A 14882-nucleotide genomic window follows, 5' to 3' on the forward strand; every position below is an offset into this window, starting at 1 on the left:
CATACTCTTTAAGCATTACAGGATATAAAATCTAAAAATTTAGTGAAATGATATTGCTGTTCAGAGAGGAAAAAGAAAAGGATTTATAGGAAATTTTGGTAATATAGAACGGTATAGAATGTTTTTTTAAGACTTTTAAAATAGATGGGATTTATAAGAGGACTTTGACTCCTGTTAAAATAAGCTTCATTAAAATTTCAAGCTATTTTTTATTTAAATAACACACAGATATATAACTTACTTATTGATTTTACTTCCATTGTTTGAATTGTTCCAAGAGAGATATGAGAGCCAGCTCGGTTTTCCATGCAAACAGCAGCAGTTGGCGAGCAGCCAATGGTAGTATTTGTTCTTTGAACTCCACGGCAGATGTTTATCCAATAGCTAATAAATAAAATTTTTAATAACATTAGTGCACTTAAGTGGTGCAAAATAGATAAATATTAGTTAAATTTCCAGGACTTTTGGTTAATAGGATCAAATTATCAAAGTATGTTTTTATGGAATAAATTACACTTGAACTTAATTATGTTAATATATGATAAAATTAATCTGCTAGTCGAAATTAATTTATATTTTTAGACTGACTACTAAAACTATCTCTTAGAAGTAAAATGTCCTGCTTTAATTTAAATTTGGTCAAAAAACAAATTTGTCGCAACAAATGAAAGCTTTACTTTCACTCGAATGTTTCCGGGAATATGGTAATGATTAAATCAGCTTATTGCTATTGCATGAGACCTAGATACTTCTATAAAGTTGAAAACTAATATTTATAATACAACAAATAAGATTAATTACAACATTATTGTATACACAGAATACACCTGGTGTTCCACAGTGACTGTTCTTAACATGTAAAAAAAAAAAAAAAAAACATTTGGGATCGCAAATTAATACTCTAATACAGTGATTCTCAACTACTGTGCTGCGGCACTTTTGCGTGCCTAAAAAATTTTGTAAGAGCTAATCATTAAAGTAAGCTATGCAATTAATAAACAAATAAACAAAGGATAACTAAAAGAACAAACATATAAAAAACAAATTAACAGAGGATAACTAACAAAAATTAATTAGCAAAAAAACTAGTTAACAAGAAATCCCAAAAAAAATAACAGTTAATGTAGAAAAAACTAACAGTTAATAACTATAGAAAACAAGCTAACAATTAATAACTAGCAAAAAAATAAATAACTGTTACTAACTAATTAAAAATTGGTAGAAAGAAATAATTAATCCCTTAATAAATGTGCTTTTGTAGTACATATTTTATTTCACATTCAAAATTATTATCACAAACTATTTAACGCAGTGTAAAATAGGTAATTAAACAACTTTTAATCTAATTTTTTTTCATTGTGTGGCGTCAAATTTCGAAATCGTTAAAAATGTGCCACATAAAAAAAAAAAAGGTTGAGAATCACTGCTCTAATATTTAAGTGAAGAACGAAAAAACTTATCCAATTCTAACAAATCCTAGTAAAGAAAGGGCAATATTCAATTCTCAGGGAAATAAAAAGGAGTTATTAGACTATTCTTAGAAATACCTTTTAATTACCAGGCAATCTAACAGGGTTTGATATTCTGTACACTTGCCTTCTCCAATAGTGACTTAGATGTCTTTCTTTTTTTAAAGCTTTAATATAATTGCATGATATAAAAGGTTTAAACTTTTAATGGTAATTTTCAATTACATTTGTGCAAGTAAATTCAACTATTTATTCTTATCTCTTATTCTTATCTCTCAACTAAGTGCTAACTTTATTTCGTGATCAAAAAACAAATAAATAAATGAGAAAAAAAAATTTCTTAATAATAATGAGTTAGAATTATTTATGCAAGGCTAACTAAAACATACCATATTTTATTTTTAATTTTGATAAGGATTGAAAAAATATATATTTAAAGCAGTGATAGCAAAACACCCCTCATAGTTTTTTTACCTGACATTCTGGGCATCCATAGCATTCCAATTATGAGACAAACTTGAAAGCAAATTGAAATCATAATGCTTGTTTGATATTTCAAAAGAGCACTGTTGCTGAGTATTTTGACAAACCAATGATGTCTTCCACATGAAAACAGCCAGGCATGTATAACGCTAAAATCAAAAGAAGCTTTATTAAATATTTACACAATAAAAAGTATTGAAGAAATAAAGAAACAACATTTTATCAGCCCTAATAAAAAGTAAATCAAGATTTCACTTCTTTAAAAAACAAAACAAAAAAAACTACAAAGTAGGTATTTAGAATGTTTAAACAGTCAAAACGTTTCTACACTTAATAAGTTTTGGAGCAAACTCGTTCTCTTGCTCTAAAGGGCACCTGATTTAGCTGAAATTGTGGTGCAAAAACACGTTATTCAATCAAAGATAATGATGGGCTCTATCTGGTTCCAATCATGCAAGACATCAGTTGTATTCAAAGAGGAGCAAACACTTTAACCAACAAAAAAGGCACAAAAATCCTCAGATGACCAAGAACAAAACAGGAGGCTGCACACAATAGTATAACACACACTAAACCCTAAAGCTCACCATCTCACTTTCAAATTCTTATTTTTTTCTTTACTTAACAAAAACAAACTATTAAAATAAAAGAAAATTACAGTCATAACAAAATAGATGAAGAATAAAAAAAACTTTCACAATCTTAAGAGTTTGGACCAATTTAGAAAAGAATTCTTCCAACAATTCCAAAGATACTTGCATTATTTACATTTAATTAAATTACAAAAAAGGTGTCTAACAGAGAACTAGAGAAGTTACATTAGAGTTTTACATAGTTTAAAGAGTAGAGAGTTTAAAAAAATAAAGCACTTCTGCAACAGCCAACCGGTCATAGAGGTACAGTCTCATAAGTTTTTAACCAATGGCATGATGGTAATAGCACTGTGCAGAAGCCCAGACTCGATCCTTTACGCTGGCAGCTCAATTTCTTAACCACTGAACAAAAGCTGCTTTGATCAGGAAAAAAACTAAAACTTCTATTAACAAATGATTACTAACTAAACTTATCGAGCCGTGGTGAGCCAGGGCATAGAGCATTCGCTTTCCAATGAGGTGAACCGGGTTGGAATCCCAGCGAAAGCGGTCGATATGACTTTCGCATCCGGCTTCCGCCCACCACAGAGCTGATGTAAAATATCCTCAGTGGCAGACGGATCATGGGTTAGAGTCCCCTTGCTGTCAGGCCAACCATGGGAGGTTATCGAGATTTTCATCTCTATGTAAAGCAAATGCAGGTTAGTTCCATCAAAAAGTCCGTTACAAAGGCAAATTTCCCCCAGCACCTGATACAGGAGTTTCCTTGTCTTCTGGATTGGGTTTCAAAAAATTTTAGAATTTCATAAGTTCAAAGTTAAGAAAAAATAATGAAGATTTTTTCCGAAGAAATTCTACTAAAAATTTTATACAATAAATTAAAATGTAAAATTTGTTTCATTCAAAGTTACCTCTTTTTATTTGAATTAAATCTAAAAACTAGTTTGCTACAATGAATGTCAAAGTAAAGGTAAAGCAAAAAAAACAAGGAGAAGTTGCAACTTTCTTATGTAAGTATAGGAGAAAGGTTTGTGAATTGCTCATTTTTGTTGACAAGGAATGGAAGGTAGTCAAAAGTTTACAAAAATATGCTTATACAATATTAGAATGGCCCCGTACCTAACATAACTTTTCTTACCTTATGTAAAACTGGTGTTCCAAGCCCAGCGTTAGAATCGCACACGAAAAATATTTCTGATGAGTGTTTCCCTTTCACTGCAAAAAAATTTGAGAATTATTTTAAACGTATACAAATAAATATTATGAGCATAAACTCTGGCATGTAAAACAGAAAAGATAAATTTTAATTTTAAAATACCTGGGAAAGATCAATAGCACAAAAACGTGTAAAAATCTTCAAGCAAAATGCGTAAAAGAGGAAGGGAATAGACACTAAACGTTATTTGAAATATAATTGAAATAAAACAGAGCATCCTTAGGTAGATGAAGAGACAAAATTAGGAAAACACTTCTGAAAAATTTAGCAATAAGCTTGTAACTTAAATTAGGTTGGTTATAATATGCAATAACTACACAATATTTTGTAAAAGTAGCAGGACATTTTTTTCAAAAAATTATTATTTTTCACTTTATATTTTATTACTATAACTGCTAAAATATTAAATAAAATTGAATAAAATATTATTTGAAAAAGTTAGTTTAAGCTTGTGCAAGACATGAGCATTTAAAGAAATCATTACTGCGGATGCACAGAAAACATTTAAAGAGATTTTATCAGAATCTTGTTCTGAATAGTATTTGGTAACATAATGTAAACTCTAAAATACCAACATTTAACAAAGAGAATTAAGTTTTCAAGCAAGAAAAGTATGGATGATAAAATTTTTGTACTCTTAAAAAATTCTTTTAATCTTATGATTGCAATCTGTACTTCATATTGATATTTACATAAGGGTGCATATACACTTTTGATTATTAATGTTCTTTGAACTTAATTTTGATACACTATTTAATTTTGATAACCGTTTGACCATAGAAGACAACCACTTAGAAAATTGTGTCTCAAAAAAACTTTACCTTAAATATGTGAAAAGAAATAAAAGGTTTAAGTAATTTCTTTGAAGTTTTTTCTAAATTAAATAACTCAATGTCTATGAAAGCAGCCTGTTTTCAAAGTGCACAAATGTTAGACACTTAATTTTAAAGAGTCTTAACATTTGTTTAGTTTTTATGGTAAAAAACTATATTTCGGATACTATAGTGAACATTTCAGTGAGGGCGTTCTAATGGGCATTAAAATAACATTGCATCTATGGATTATAAATCTTAGTAAAGAGCATAAACTGCATTTTTTGCAAAAAAGTTACTTTTTAAAAGTGAAATTTTCAATCTGAAGATAATATCTGCCATTTTAAGATAATAACAATTAATTTAATTTTTTTGGAACATACAATAGTAACAAGTCAACTTGGAATACTTATATAATTCTAGAAGTCAAACATTCCATACAGAACAAAAATTAATATCCATGAAACAATAGCCAGAACGATTCCTTTATATAGTCTTAAAACATACTGCCTTAGAAACTCAGACATTCAAAAATCATTTGGCCTACTGAAGTTAGAAACAGAACATTAATAGAAAAAGCAAACCTTTCCACAATAGAGAAAGAATTCAAATAAGAAAGGATGAAAATGCACAGAACAAATGCTAAGAGTACCAAAATTAGACACCAGATGGTAGGAGAAAAAAAAAGAGAAGACAAATAATGACCGATTTTCAACGAGCAAAATTTAAAGGATTAGAGGAATCTTATTCCTAAGCCAAAGATTGGGAGGTAATGAGAAGTTGGTTTAATGCGTTAAATGATTTGAAGAACTTAAGTAATAATTAAGAGCATAACTTTTAATAGAATAAATTAAAGCTTAAACTGATAATGTATACAATATATCTCTTTTCTAAAAACTAAAACAATCAATTCCTAAATGAGAAAATAATCAAATTTACTGAGATAAAAACAAAAGAGCTTGTGGCATAATTACCACTACAATTATTAAATATCAATTCACTAGTATATAAGACATGCTAACTTAATTCAATTTGATATCTTTTAAAAAATGAAGGTTGGCATGGTCAATAACTCTCTCTCTCTCTCTTCACAAGCTAAGTTTACCTAAAGTGTCAAAAAGTTAGCTTTGAAATTAGTTACAAAACAAACAAATGAAACATATGTAAAAAAAAAAAAAAAGTCCTTTTTACACCTTCACGCTGCAAAAATGTTTCTGAAACATTAGAAGTAACTTAAATTCAATATATTCAAACTGGCTTACATCATGGGCTCAAGAAAAATAATACTTGCTTGTTATAACCAAGTTCACACAAAAAGCAGGTTTGTAAAACAATTATAAAATTCATTCATAAATGCTTATTTATAAACATAGTACTTTATTTATTTTTTATTCTATTTATTTGAGCAGTGCCAAAGAAGCTAGTTAATTTGTTTTGAACTAACTAATTGTGTGTTCGTTGTGTTAGTGTACTTCGGGTAAGACACATGACCCCTTGATTGTGTAAAAAAATTAACATAATTGCTGAAATTATTTATCATCAGTAAAATCAGAGACCTACTTGCTAAATCAGGGTTCGTCATAAGCGAGTTCGACTGTACCTTTATCCACATTGTAGTAAGACAAATAAAAATGTATAGTTCAGAATATAAGTTTAAAAAAAGAAAAATACAAATTGAATAAAAACCTCCAGAAGGGCAATCATCTCCATTAAAATAAGTCAGCCTCAGTCTCTGACCATCATATGAAAACTGTTGAGTATCAATGGAGCCAAAACTAGAAAACTCTTTTCCTCTCTGAAGACAAATGCCAGCATTCTCACAATTTGTCAGATTCTTAATTGGACTACACACATTTATAAAATAAGGATTGTGAGTTCTTGGATTAGTCACCTATAAATATAAATCATAATTCTTACATTATCTGTCCTCAGAACATTTAATTTAATAAATCAGAATATCAGAAAAAGTTATGAAAAAAACTTTCGAAGTTAAATTTTACAAATACAATAAATCTATGTTAACTACTATTACATTCATATTTTATTTTTACTGAATATACATATGGAATTTTAAATAAACATGAACTAATTTTTTTTTTAAATTTAGAGAAGGGCCTTAAAATATCAGGTAATTTAATTTGCAATATATAAAATTAAAGGTTTGGAAGCTTATGTAAGTTTTCATAACATTCAAAATTTCTTTTTCTTTGCTGTAAAGTTCATTTTAAAATACCTAGAGCCTTTTGATGTCAATTTCCAACAGACTTACTTTATTGGCAATCGAAAGGGGTTATGGTAAAGTGACGCATAGCAGAACTCTTTACCCACGGCAACACTAAGCATGGTTTTACCGTTAGCATGTGGATAGGAGTACAGGGTTGCAACATAAAAAAAAATAATAATTGCTTTTAGTAGCCTAAAACATGAAAATGGTAGCCAAAAACTAGGAAAATAATTGCCTAAATAAGAACAAAAATTCATCAAAAATATGACTAAAAATTCACGCATCGTAATATCGTATTAATTTTTTTTTTTTTTTTAATCATGCAGAATTTTTTATCAATAATCATTGAAAAGGCGATCGAGAAGTGAAATAGACTTACAATGGAGTCTGTGCAGATTGAACGAATTAAAAAGTGAAGACTCAAATTTGCAATCCAAAATTTTTTATTTTTTACGAAAAAAAAAATTCAGTGTATTCAAAAACTATCTTGTGGGGTGCAGATTTTCCACCCAATTTATGCCTTAAAAAAATAATAATAATAAAAAACATCGCTAGGAGTGCAGAAAAGTCTCCCAATAGTCTCCCTTTCCTGAAAATAGTTGCTTTTTTTTTAAAAAGCCTTTTCAGGCAAAAAAAGTTGCTTTAGTCGCCTGTGGCAACCCTGGAGTAAGAAGGACGTTAGCTTCTGTCTTCATTTTCTTACCAAGTAAATTTTTTATAAGCTGGGAAACTATATGGGACTCAAAACTTCATTAAATGTAGCCCTTAAAGTAAGGATAGTGGGAAAGTAGTAATTTTTAAATAGGAAAGTAAAATAGGAATTTTTAAAATATATTTTTGACAATATGAAATTGAAAATTTTTTTTATGGAAGATGGACACATAATAATACCAGACATGTAAGGGTCAGGATAGCCTGGTTGGTAGGGCACTGGGCCCATGTCCAAGAGATCGTGGGTTCAGTCCCTGCTGCGAATCAAGACTCCCTGTGTAGTAAATGACTGATGCACTTTAATTCTGACAGGTCACAAAGTCCTCCATGTTCCCATAATGAATCATACCTATGGGGGTATTGATTCAGGAGCTTACTTGTCTTTTGGATAGGTTCAAAATTAAAGGCAAAATGACAAGGAGTTGAACATTAGTAGACGTAAACCAAAAATTTGGTCAGCTGTTCAATGCCGCTATAAAAAAATACCAGACACGTGGTTACAGATAGAAAAAATTATCTAAATTTTTTCCACAATGTGCAGTGTTTTTTTAGTAATTAATTTCTTTTTGTACAAGCATTTCCATGCACAAAAGCAAATTTTTTTTATTTTTTTAACAACCGAATTAATTTTGGGCTTACGACTACAAATGTTCAACTTTGAAGCCCTATAATTTTGAACCAATCCAGGGAACAAATGAACTCCTGGATCAATACCCCCAGATGTCTGATTTGTTATTGGAACATGGAGGACCTTGTGACTCAACACATTTGACGTGCATCAGTTACCATTTACTACACGGGGAGTCTTCAGCTGGCGAGGATCAAACCCACGGCTTCTTGGGCATAGGCCCAGTGCCCTACCAACCAGGCCATCCCAGCATTTTCTCTTTTTTTTCTTCTTTTTAGCATATAAAAGAATATATATATTGAAAAAATGCATATATTTATCCGTAACCAGTCATCATCTCATCAAAAAAAAATTTTTTTTTTTAATTAACAAATATGAAATTATGGTAATAACTGAAAAAAGATTGATAAAGTCACAAGTATTTTCTACGAAATCTCCTGAATCGGACACGTCATAAAAGAGTTTAATAAATACATGATTTGAGATTCAAGTGCTGTAATAAATAATATTGTATTAAAAGTAGGGAGATTTTAAAGAATATGCAAAATCAATAAGGATAACTGACGAAAAAGTGATAGCAAATCAAGCGCGTCAAAAAGTAATTACTCAAATGTGCAATTCAAGTTTTGTTCGTGAAATTTTAAAAATTATGACAATATCAATTATGCTTTTAAAAAAAGGAATGGTTGAAATGAGGATTTACGCTAGTAGAGCGGATTGAAATGTTATTAGTGAAATGAAAGATTCAAAATTTCCATGTTGTGATATCATATTAGAAATCCATTTGATCTAATTGCAAATAAAAAATGGGGCAAATATATTACATTCATGAAAAAACTCTTCTGTTACAAATTGAAATTTGCAACAAAATTGCTACTCATTAAAATAAAATTTTTATAAAAATTAGAAAAAACTCAATTTTTTTTAGCGACAATCTTTAAAATGTTTATCATTTCATAAATATTTTTTAAATTATCAGTTTTATATTTATTTTTGTGCTTGCCTCAGGAGTTCATTAATTTAAGCCAATTTATTCTTGGATTTTTTTTTTTTCCGTCTTGTGTTCTAGAAGTTTATACAGTGGGTGATCGGTTAACGTACATAATCCGTTCCAAGAATATGTTCGCTATCTGAATTGTTCGTTAACCGATCATCGATTCACCATAGACTTCTATGTGAAATCGATTAATTCGTTCTGGAGATCCAAAAAATTAAATTTTAAAAAATTTATAATTTTTTAGTAAGTTTCTTAAAAAATAATATACATGCATACAGTCTTGCATATGAATCAGTCCTTTTCATTTTATGCTTATGGGGCGTTGAAGAACATGTCCAATGTCGATTGCTTTTCTCTCTTTCTCAGGATTTTCCGGAAGCAATTAATAGCATTGTCGTTGTAAAGATCCCCAAACCTACTGACATCAGCTTAGTTTGGGTGCCATTCTAAGACCATTGCTCTGACATCCACCTACTTTTTCAAAAGATCTTTAATGGCAGATGTCGGCATTGGTCCTCTTTCGTCTTCCTCTTGTTCAGACATTTCGCTGTGTTTCTTGGTGTTCTTCATTCAAAATTTCTTGGAGTTCTTCTGTCGTCAATTCATCTTCATGTCCCCATTATGAGCTCTTCTATGTCATCTACTATGCCATTCACCTCCAATTCCAGATCTCTAGCAGTTGTCAAAATTTCAGAGGTGTCTCCCTGATCACCTCCGTCTCCTTGAAAGAAGGATGGACACAGCTTCCGCCAAGCAGAAATCAACTGTCGCTGTGAGATTTCTGACCACGCCTTTTGAATGATACGAATAGGTTCAAGAATGTCACATTTTTCTTTCCGAAACTTTTTTAAAGTCATTGTTGAGGAGAATTGACTTGCTTCAGAACACCGACGAAACAGCGCGCGAGTGTACAATTTCTTGAAAGCCGCAATAACCTCCTGATCCATCGGCTGAATCAGCGAAGTCGTATTCGGAGGTAAAAACTGAACTATCAGCCAGGGAAAGTTCGTCAACAAATTATCTTCAAGATCCTTTGGATGTCCTGGTGCACTGCCCAATAGCAGCAGTGCTTTCAATGGTAAATCATTGGTATCAAGGTAGTCCCTGATGCTAGGGGCACAAACTAGCCATTCCTTGAAAAGATACTGTGTGACCCATGCCCTCTGATTCGATCCTCACACTACTGTCAGTTTGCTCTTAGTTATGGAATTTTTTTGAATGCTCTGGGATTCTCAGAGTGCTAAACGAGAAGTGGTTTAACTTCATATATCCACTAGCGTTAGCTCCCAAAAGTAACGTCAATTGGTCATAGGTTTATGCCCAGGAACACTTTTCTCATCTTTCGTGATGTAGGTACAATTCGGCATGCGCTTCCAAAACAAACCAGTTTCATCACAATTAAATATTTTTTGTGGACGATACCCTTCTGTTTCAATGAATTCTTGAAATTTGAGACAGTACTTCTCAGCTGCTTCTTTATCTGCACTAGCAGACTCACCATGCATTAATATATGTTTAATTCCAGACCTTTTTTCAAACTTTGTAAACCAGCCAGTGGTAGCCTTGAATTCTAGCTCCTCGGATGACGAACCTGGAGTTTGTTCTTTCAATTTCTCACAAATTTCTCTAGCCTTCTCTTGAATGATAGGCATACTAGTTACATCTCGTTTCATTTCCCGTTCATTTATCCAAACTAAAAGCAACCTTTCCATTTTATCATGGATGGCACTTCTTTGCTTCGCAGATGTGATTTTCGTTACTCCTTCATTCTCCATAATTCAAGTTTCATTTAGTAATTATCAATACTAAGCATGCTTTAAACATTTCTCCTTTCAGTGATCTTATTTTGTATGCAAAATGATAATAAATGTTTAATATTAATTTTTTTTAAAGTCGAGAAGTGTTCGTTAGAATTCGTTTTGTTCATTATCCGAATATGTGTTCGTTGTCCGACAAAAAAATTTTCCTGAAAGTGTTCGTTATCCGAATATGTGTTCGTTATCCGAACACAAAAATCTTTCGTGAAAGTGTTCGTTAACCGATCACCCACTGTATAATGTTGCGTTTCTTCTGCATTAAAAAAAAAAGGGTCATTAAGATTGAATGAAAACTCAAGAGAAACAGAGGGTGGTGGTAAGAGGGAATAAATGTCTTGTTAGCTAGATTTTGCAAAAGTAATAAAATTTATATTTTAAATTAGCTTGTCTTTAATTAACAGTACACATTCTTTATAAACTAAACAGATAAGAATGATAAAAATTTTGGAAAAAAATTTGATATTTACATATTTTTTATGAATACCTCAATATTTTTTCAGTGATAAAAAAAAGTTATAACTCACTTGATAATAAGGATCTGATTTTTTCATAAGTAAACTGAGATCAAAATGAATGCCCTTGCTGCTGTCAGTATAGTTACAGTATGCCATATTTTCTTCAGGTTTTTCTGGGCAAACAACATTCGTTCTCCATTCAAATAAATACAAACAGTCATCATATTCATCAGATATCATCACTGGTTCACCCTGAAAAATCATAAATGTTAATAAAAGAATGAAAAAAAAATTTCTTTAAATTACAATAAAATTGTGCATGGATATATTTTAATTTCAAAATAAAATTCAAGAATTTCTAAAGGCTAATTTGCAATCTCAAGGACTTTTAAAAGTAGAAACAAAAATTTAAAAGCAAAGCTCATGATTTTTTAAAATTCAAATTAAATATTTATGTTTTTAAATTTCAGTTTAAAATTATGTAAATTCTTTAAATATCATTGAAAATAAATTGTGACAATAGATATGAAACTATGTAACTGCATTAAAAATTGATTTATAGCAATACATCCAAAAATTAATGTTTTACGATTTTGGAATATATTTTCAACATTAAAATAAAATGTGATTTTGTAGATATTGCTTTAGAACTAAGAATTGATAAGTATTTCATTATCATCCTGCTTTCTTATGGAAAAAAAAAACTATATTCAATAATATTTTTTTATAGATGAAAAAAAAGGCATGAAAAAAATCCTAAATTAAATGTTCACTTTGTTCATTATTTGCATTGTAAGAAATTCATTAGAATTAAACAAAAAATTATTTTATAAGTGCTGCAATTTATTATAAATCTAGTAATAAATAATATAATTTTTCTAACTGAAACTTATTAACACAGCAATATATTTACAATACATTTTTAAATTATGAAAATCAAAAAAGAATGTAAAATGCCTTGTAAACTTCTAAATTAAAGATTTATTTTTAAAAAAATAGCCATAAATTTTAAGTAAATGTTTTCTTTTCTTAAAAAAAAATAAATTAACAAATCCTCTACAGAAGATGAACTATCTAAGTCTATAATAAACAAATATAATTCAAAAACTTTATTTTTACAAAAGAAATGAGAAATCATTTTTTTATACAATTAAAGCATTTAAAAAACTACTAGCTTTGATACCAATAACATTTAAAGATAGTACAGAATTGTGCTTCACTTAACAAAGTAATTTATAACATTTTGAATATCAATAATTATATTATCTTCATTATTTATAGTTTTTCTTAGCAAACAAAAACTCACCATTCCGGCTTCAGTATCACAAATAAATATGATTCGAGCTCTATTTTGAAGACGCGGATCACTCAAGCAGACTGAGCCATTGGTGTAGATGACAGTCACATGACCCATGAAATCAATCATAGGAGGCAGCTCCATTTTTCCTAAACTCTAAATAGAAATAAAAAAATAATTACAGACGACTTTTGGTTAAATATTTATCTATAGGTACTAGAGATTAAAATTAGAGGATTACATTTATTCACTCTTATGAAAATTAAATACTGACATAAAAAGAAATCTGCAACATTATTGAATTAATTAATGCATATATATTAAATGATAATGCAAAGAAACTTAAAATATTAATTGAAACATTGAAATGTATTCATATTGAACAATAACTTTCTCATATGATAGAAAATTGTTAAAGTCTTTAATTGAATAAATCAAAATAAGATTTAAATTCCATAATTACAATATATACAGTAAGCACAAATGAATGACTGGTTCCTAAAATTTTTATGCTTTTATATATATAGAGTCGGACCTCTATTTAACGATGCTAAATTTTGATAAAAAGTTTGTTATAAAAGTGGAAAATTCATTAAAAAGAAAATCACCATTTGAAATATTTAAACAACACAAAAGAGGTTTTAAATTCATAAACACTAGACATAATTAAAATAGCAACTGATTCAACTTTATCTTGTAAACTAGTATCTACTATCAAATTGTTTCAAATGAAGGTTTGGTAATTTCTTCATCATTTCTGTCTTCATCATTCTCACAATTTATTGCTGTATTGTTTTTATATTACACACTGTTCACAAGTATTTCGATTCAGTTAATATTTCTGTTGCAGCTTCAGAATCAATAAAAAAGAAAATTATTAATTAGTACATCATCGTTAATTTTGTGGTTCTCTCTTAGCTGCACCCACATTTTTTAAAAAGTTCTTCTAAAGGAATATTATCCTCTGCGCTGACTAAGAATCCAGCTTTAGCAAAGCTGCTACGAATAGTACGATCTGTAACATCATAGTTCCACGCTTTAGAAATTTCTGCTATACTTTCTTGTAAATTGATTTTTGGCATGGATTTCTGCATGCATGCTTTCTCTTAAAGTGGCTGTGAAAATCAATTCAAGGTCATTTCCCCATATAATGTGTTAACAAGTTTGAAATATACTGAAATATTTTGGGAAATAGGGAAACAGGATTTCAAAGAAAAATGTGTTAAATAGAAAATTTACTTCGCTATTTGGAAATTATTTAACGAAGAAATTTTCAAAATGTTTTTGGTTCCTCGAAAAAATTGCAAAATGGAAGTTTGTCAAATTGAAGACCGACTGTATATGTATTCAAATGTTTCATGTGCTATTCAATGAGATATATACATTCAAATGTTTTATGTCTGACCCTTGGGTTACATGAAAAATATTTAATCAGTCAAACCCACACTTAATAATTACATGCAATCATTGTGAAATATTGACTTTAAATGGTTCTCAATGTTGCAGAAATATAGTTTTAACCTGTGAATAGTCGTGGTGTGGTATATCCCAATCCAGCCAAACAAAAAAGTTAAATATTCTCAATTCGTGGAATATTAAATATTCTCAATACCCTACTGCACTGTGGGTCAAAAATGTTTCTAAACATTTACAAGTGTTAAAAAACATAGACATGTATCTTTTAATTTTGTTGAAATTTGAACGTTTAAACTCAAAATATTATTTAAAATATTATACTCGTTCATTGATAAAATATAGAGTTTATTCATTAAAGTACAAACGAGTCATACCAAACAATAATCAGTGCCTGATGTCAAAGTATGTCTGGTCGCTTCATCGTCTGAACATCCAAAGCTGAGATTCAATGCCATTTTAGAAAGACTTAGTATTAAAGCTAATAAAAATCTTGCAAAACATTCATCGGTGAAGACTTTAACAAGAAGTTTAAATATCATATAGAAAAAGAGAAATATTTCAAACAAGCCGGGGACAGAGTAACTTGAAGAAAATAATCCAAATATAAAAACATTTTTTTCAATGACTACATGAAAGTATTTCATTCAAAGTGCACACAGATAACATAAGCACTATGCCACTATATATAACCATGATGGAATTTAACTTAGCAGAGAGATTATTTTATTAGTTTTTTTAATTTCAGTTCTCTATAAACTTACTAT

At 29.6% G+C, this 14882-nt stretch overlaps 1 protein-coding gene across 2 annotated transcripts in view; it reads right to left on the minus strand.

The window, feature by feature from the left end:
* Nucleotides 1-14882, minus strand: part of Lerp (lysosomal enzyme receptor protein) — a 47726-nt gene that overhangs the window by 21942 nt on the left and 10902 nt on the right. For both annotated transcript variants that reach the window (XM_043052776.3, XM_043052778.3), the window contains exons 3-8: nucleotides 12712-12858; nucleotides 11475-11657; nucleotides 6260-6464; nucleotides 3684-3760; nucleotides 1944-2101; nucleotides 242-384 (exon numbers count right to left, since the gene is read on the minus strand). In XM_043052776.3, coding sequence (XP_042908710.2) covers nucleotides 242-384; nucleotides 1944-2101; nucleotides 3684-3760; nucleotides 6260-6464; nucleotides 11475-11657; nucleotides 12712-12858 — 913 coding nt within the window. The remainder of the gene's footprint in view (nucleotides 1-241; nucleotides 385-1943; nucleotides 2102-3683; nucleotides 3761-6259; nucleotides 6465-11474; nucleotides 11658-12711; nucleotides 12859-14882) is intronic.

This window comes from Parasteatoda tepidariorum, chromosome 5 (assembly GCF_982258835.1).
Source record: "Parasteatoda tepidariorum strain Cologne lab strain chromosome 5, Ptep-v5.0, whole genome shotgun sequence".
In the NCBI taxonomy this organism is placed as follows: Eukaryota; Metazoa; Arthropoda; class Arachnida; order Araneae; family Theridiidae; genus Parasteatoda; species Parasteatoda tepidariorum.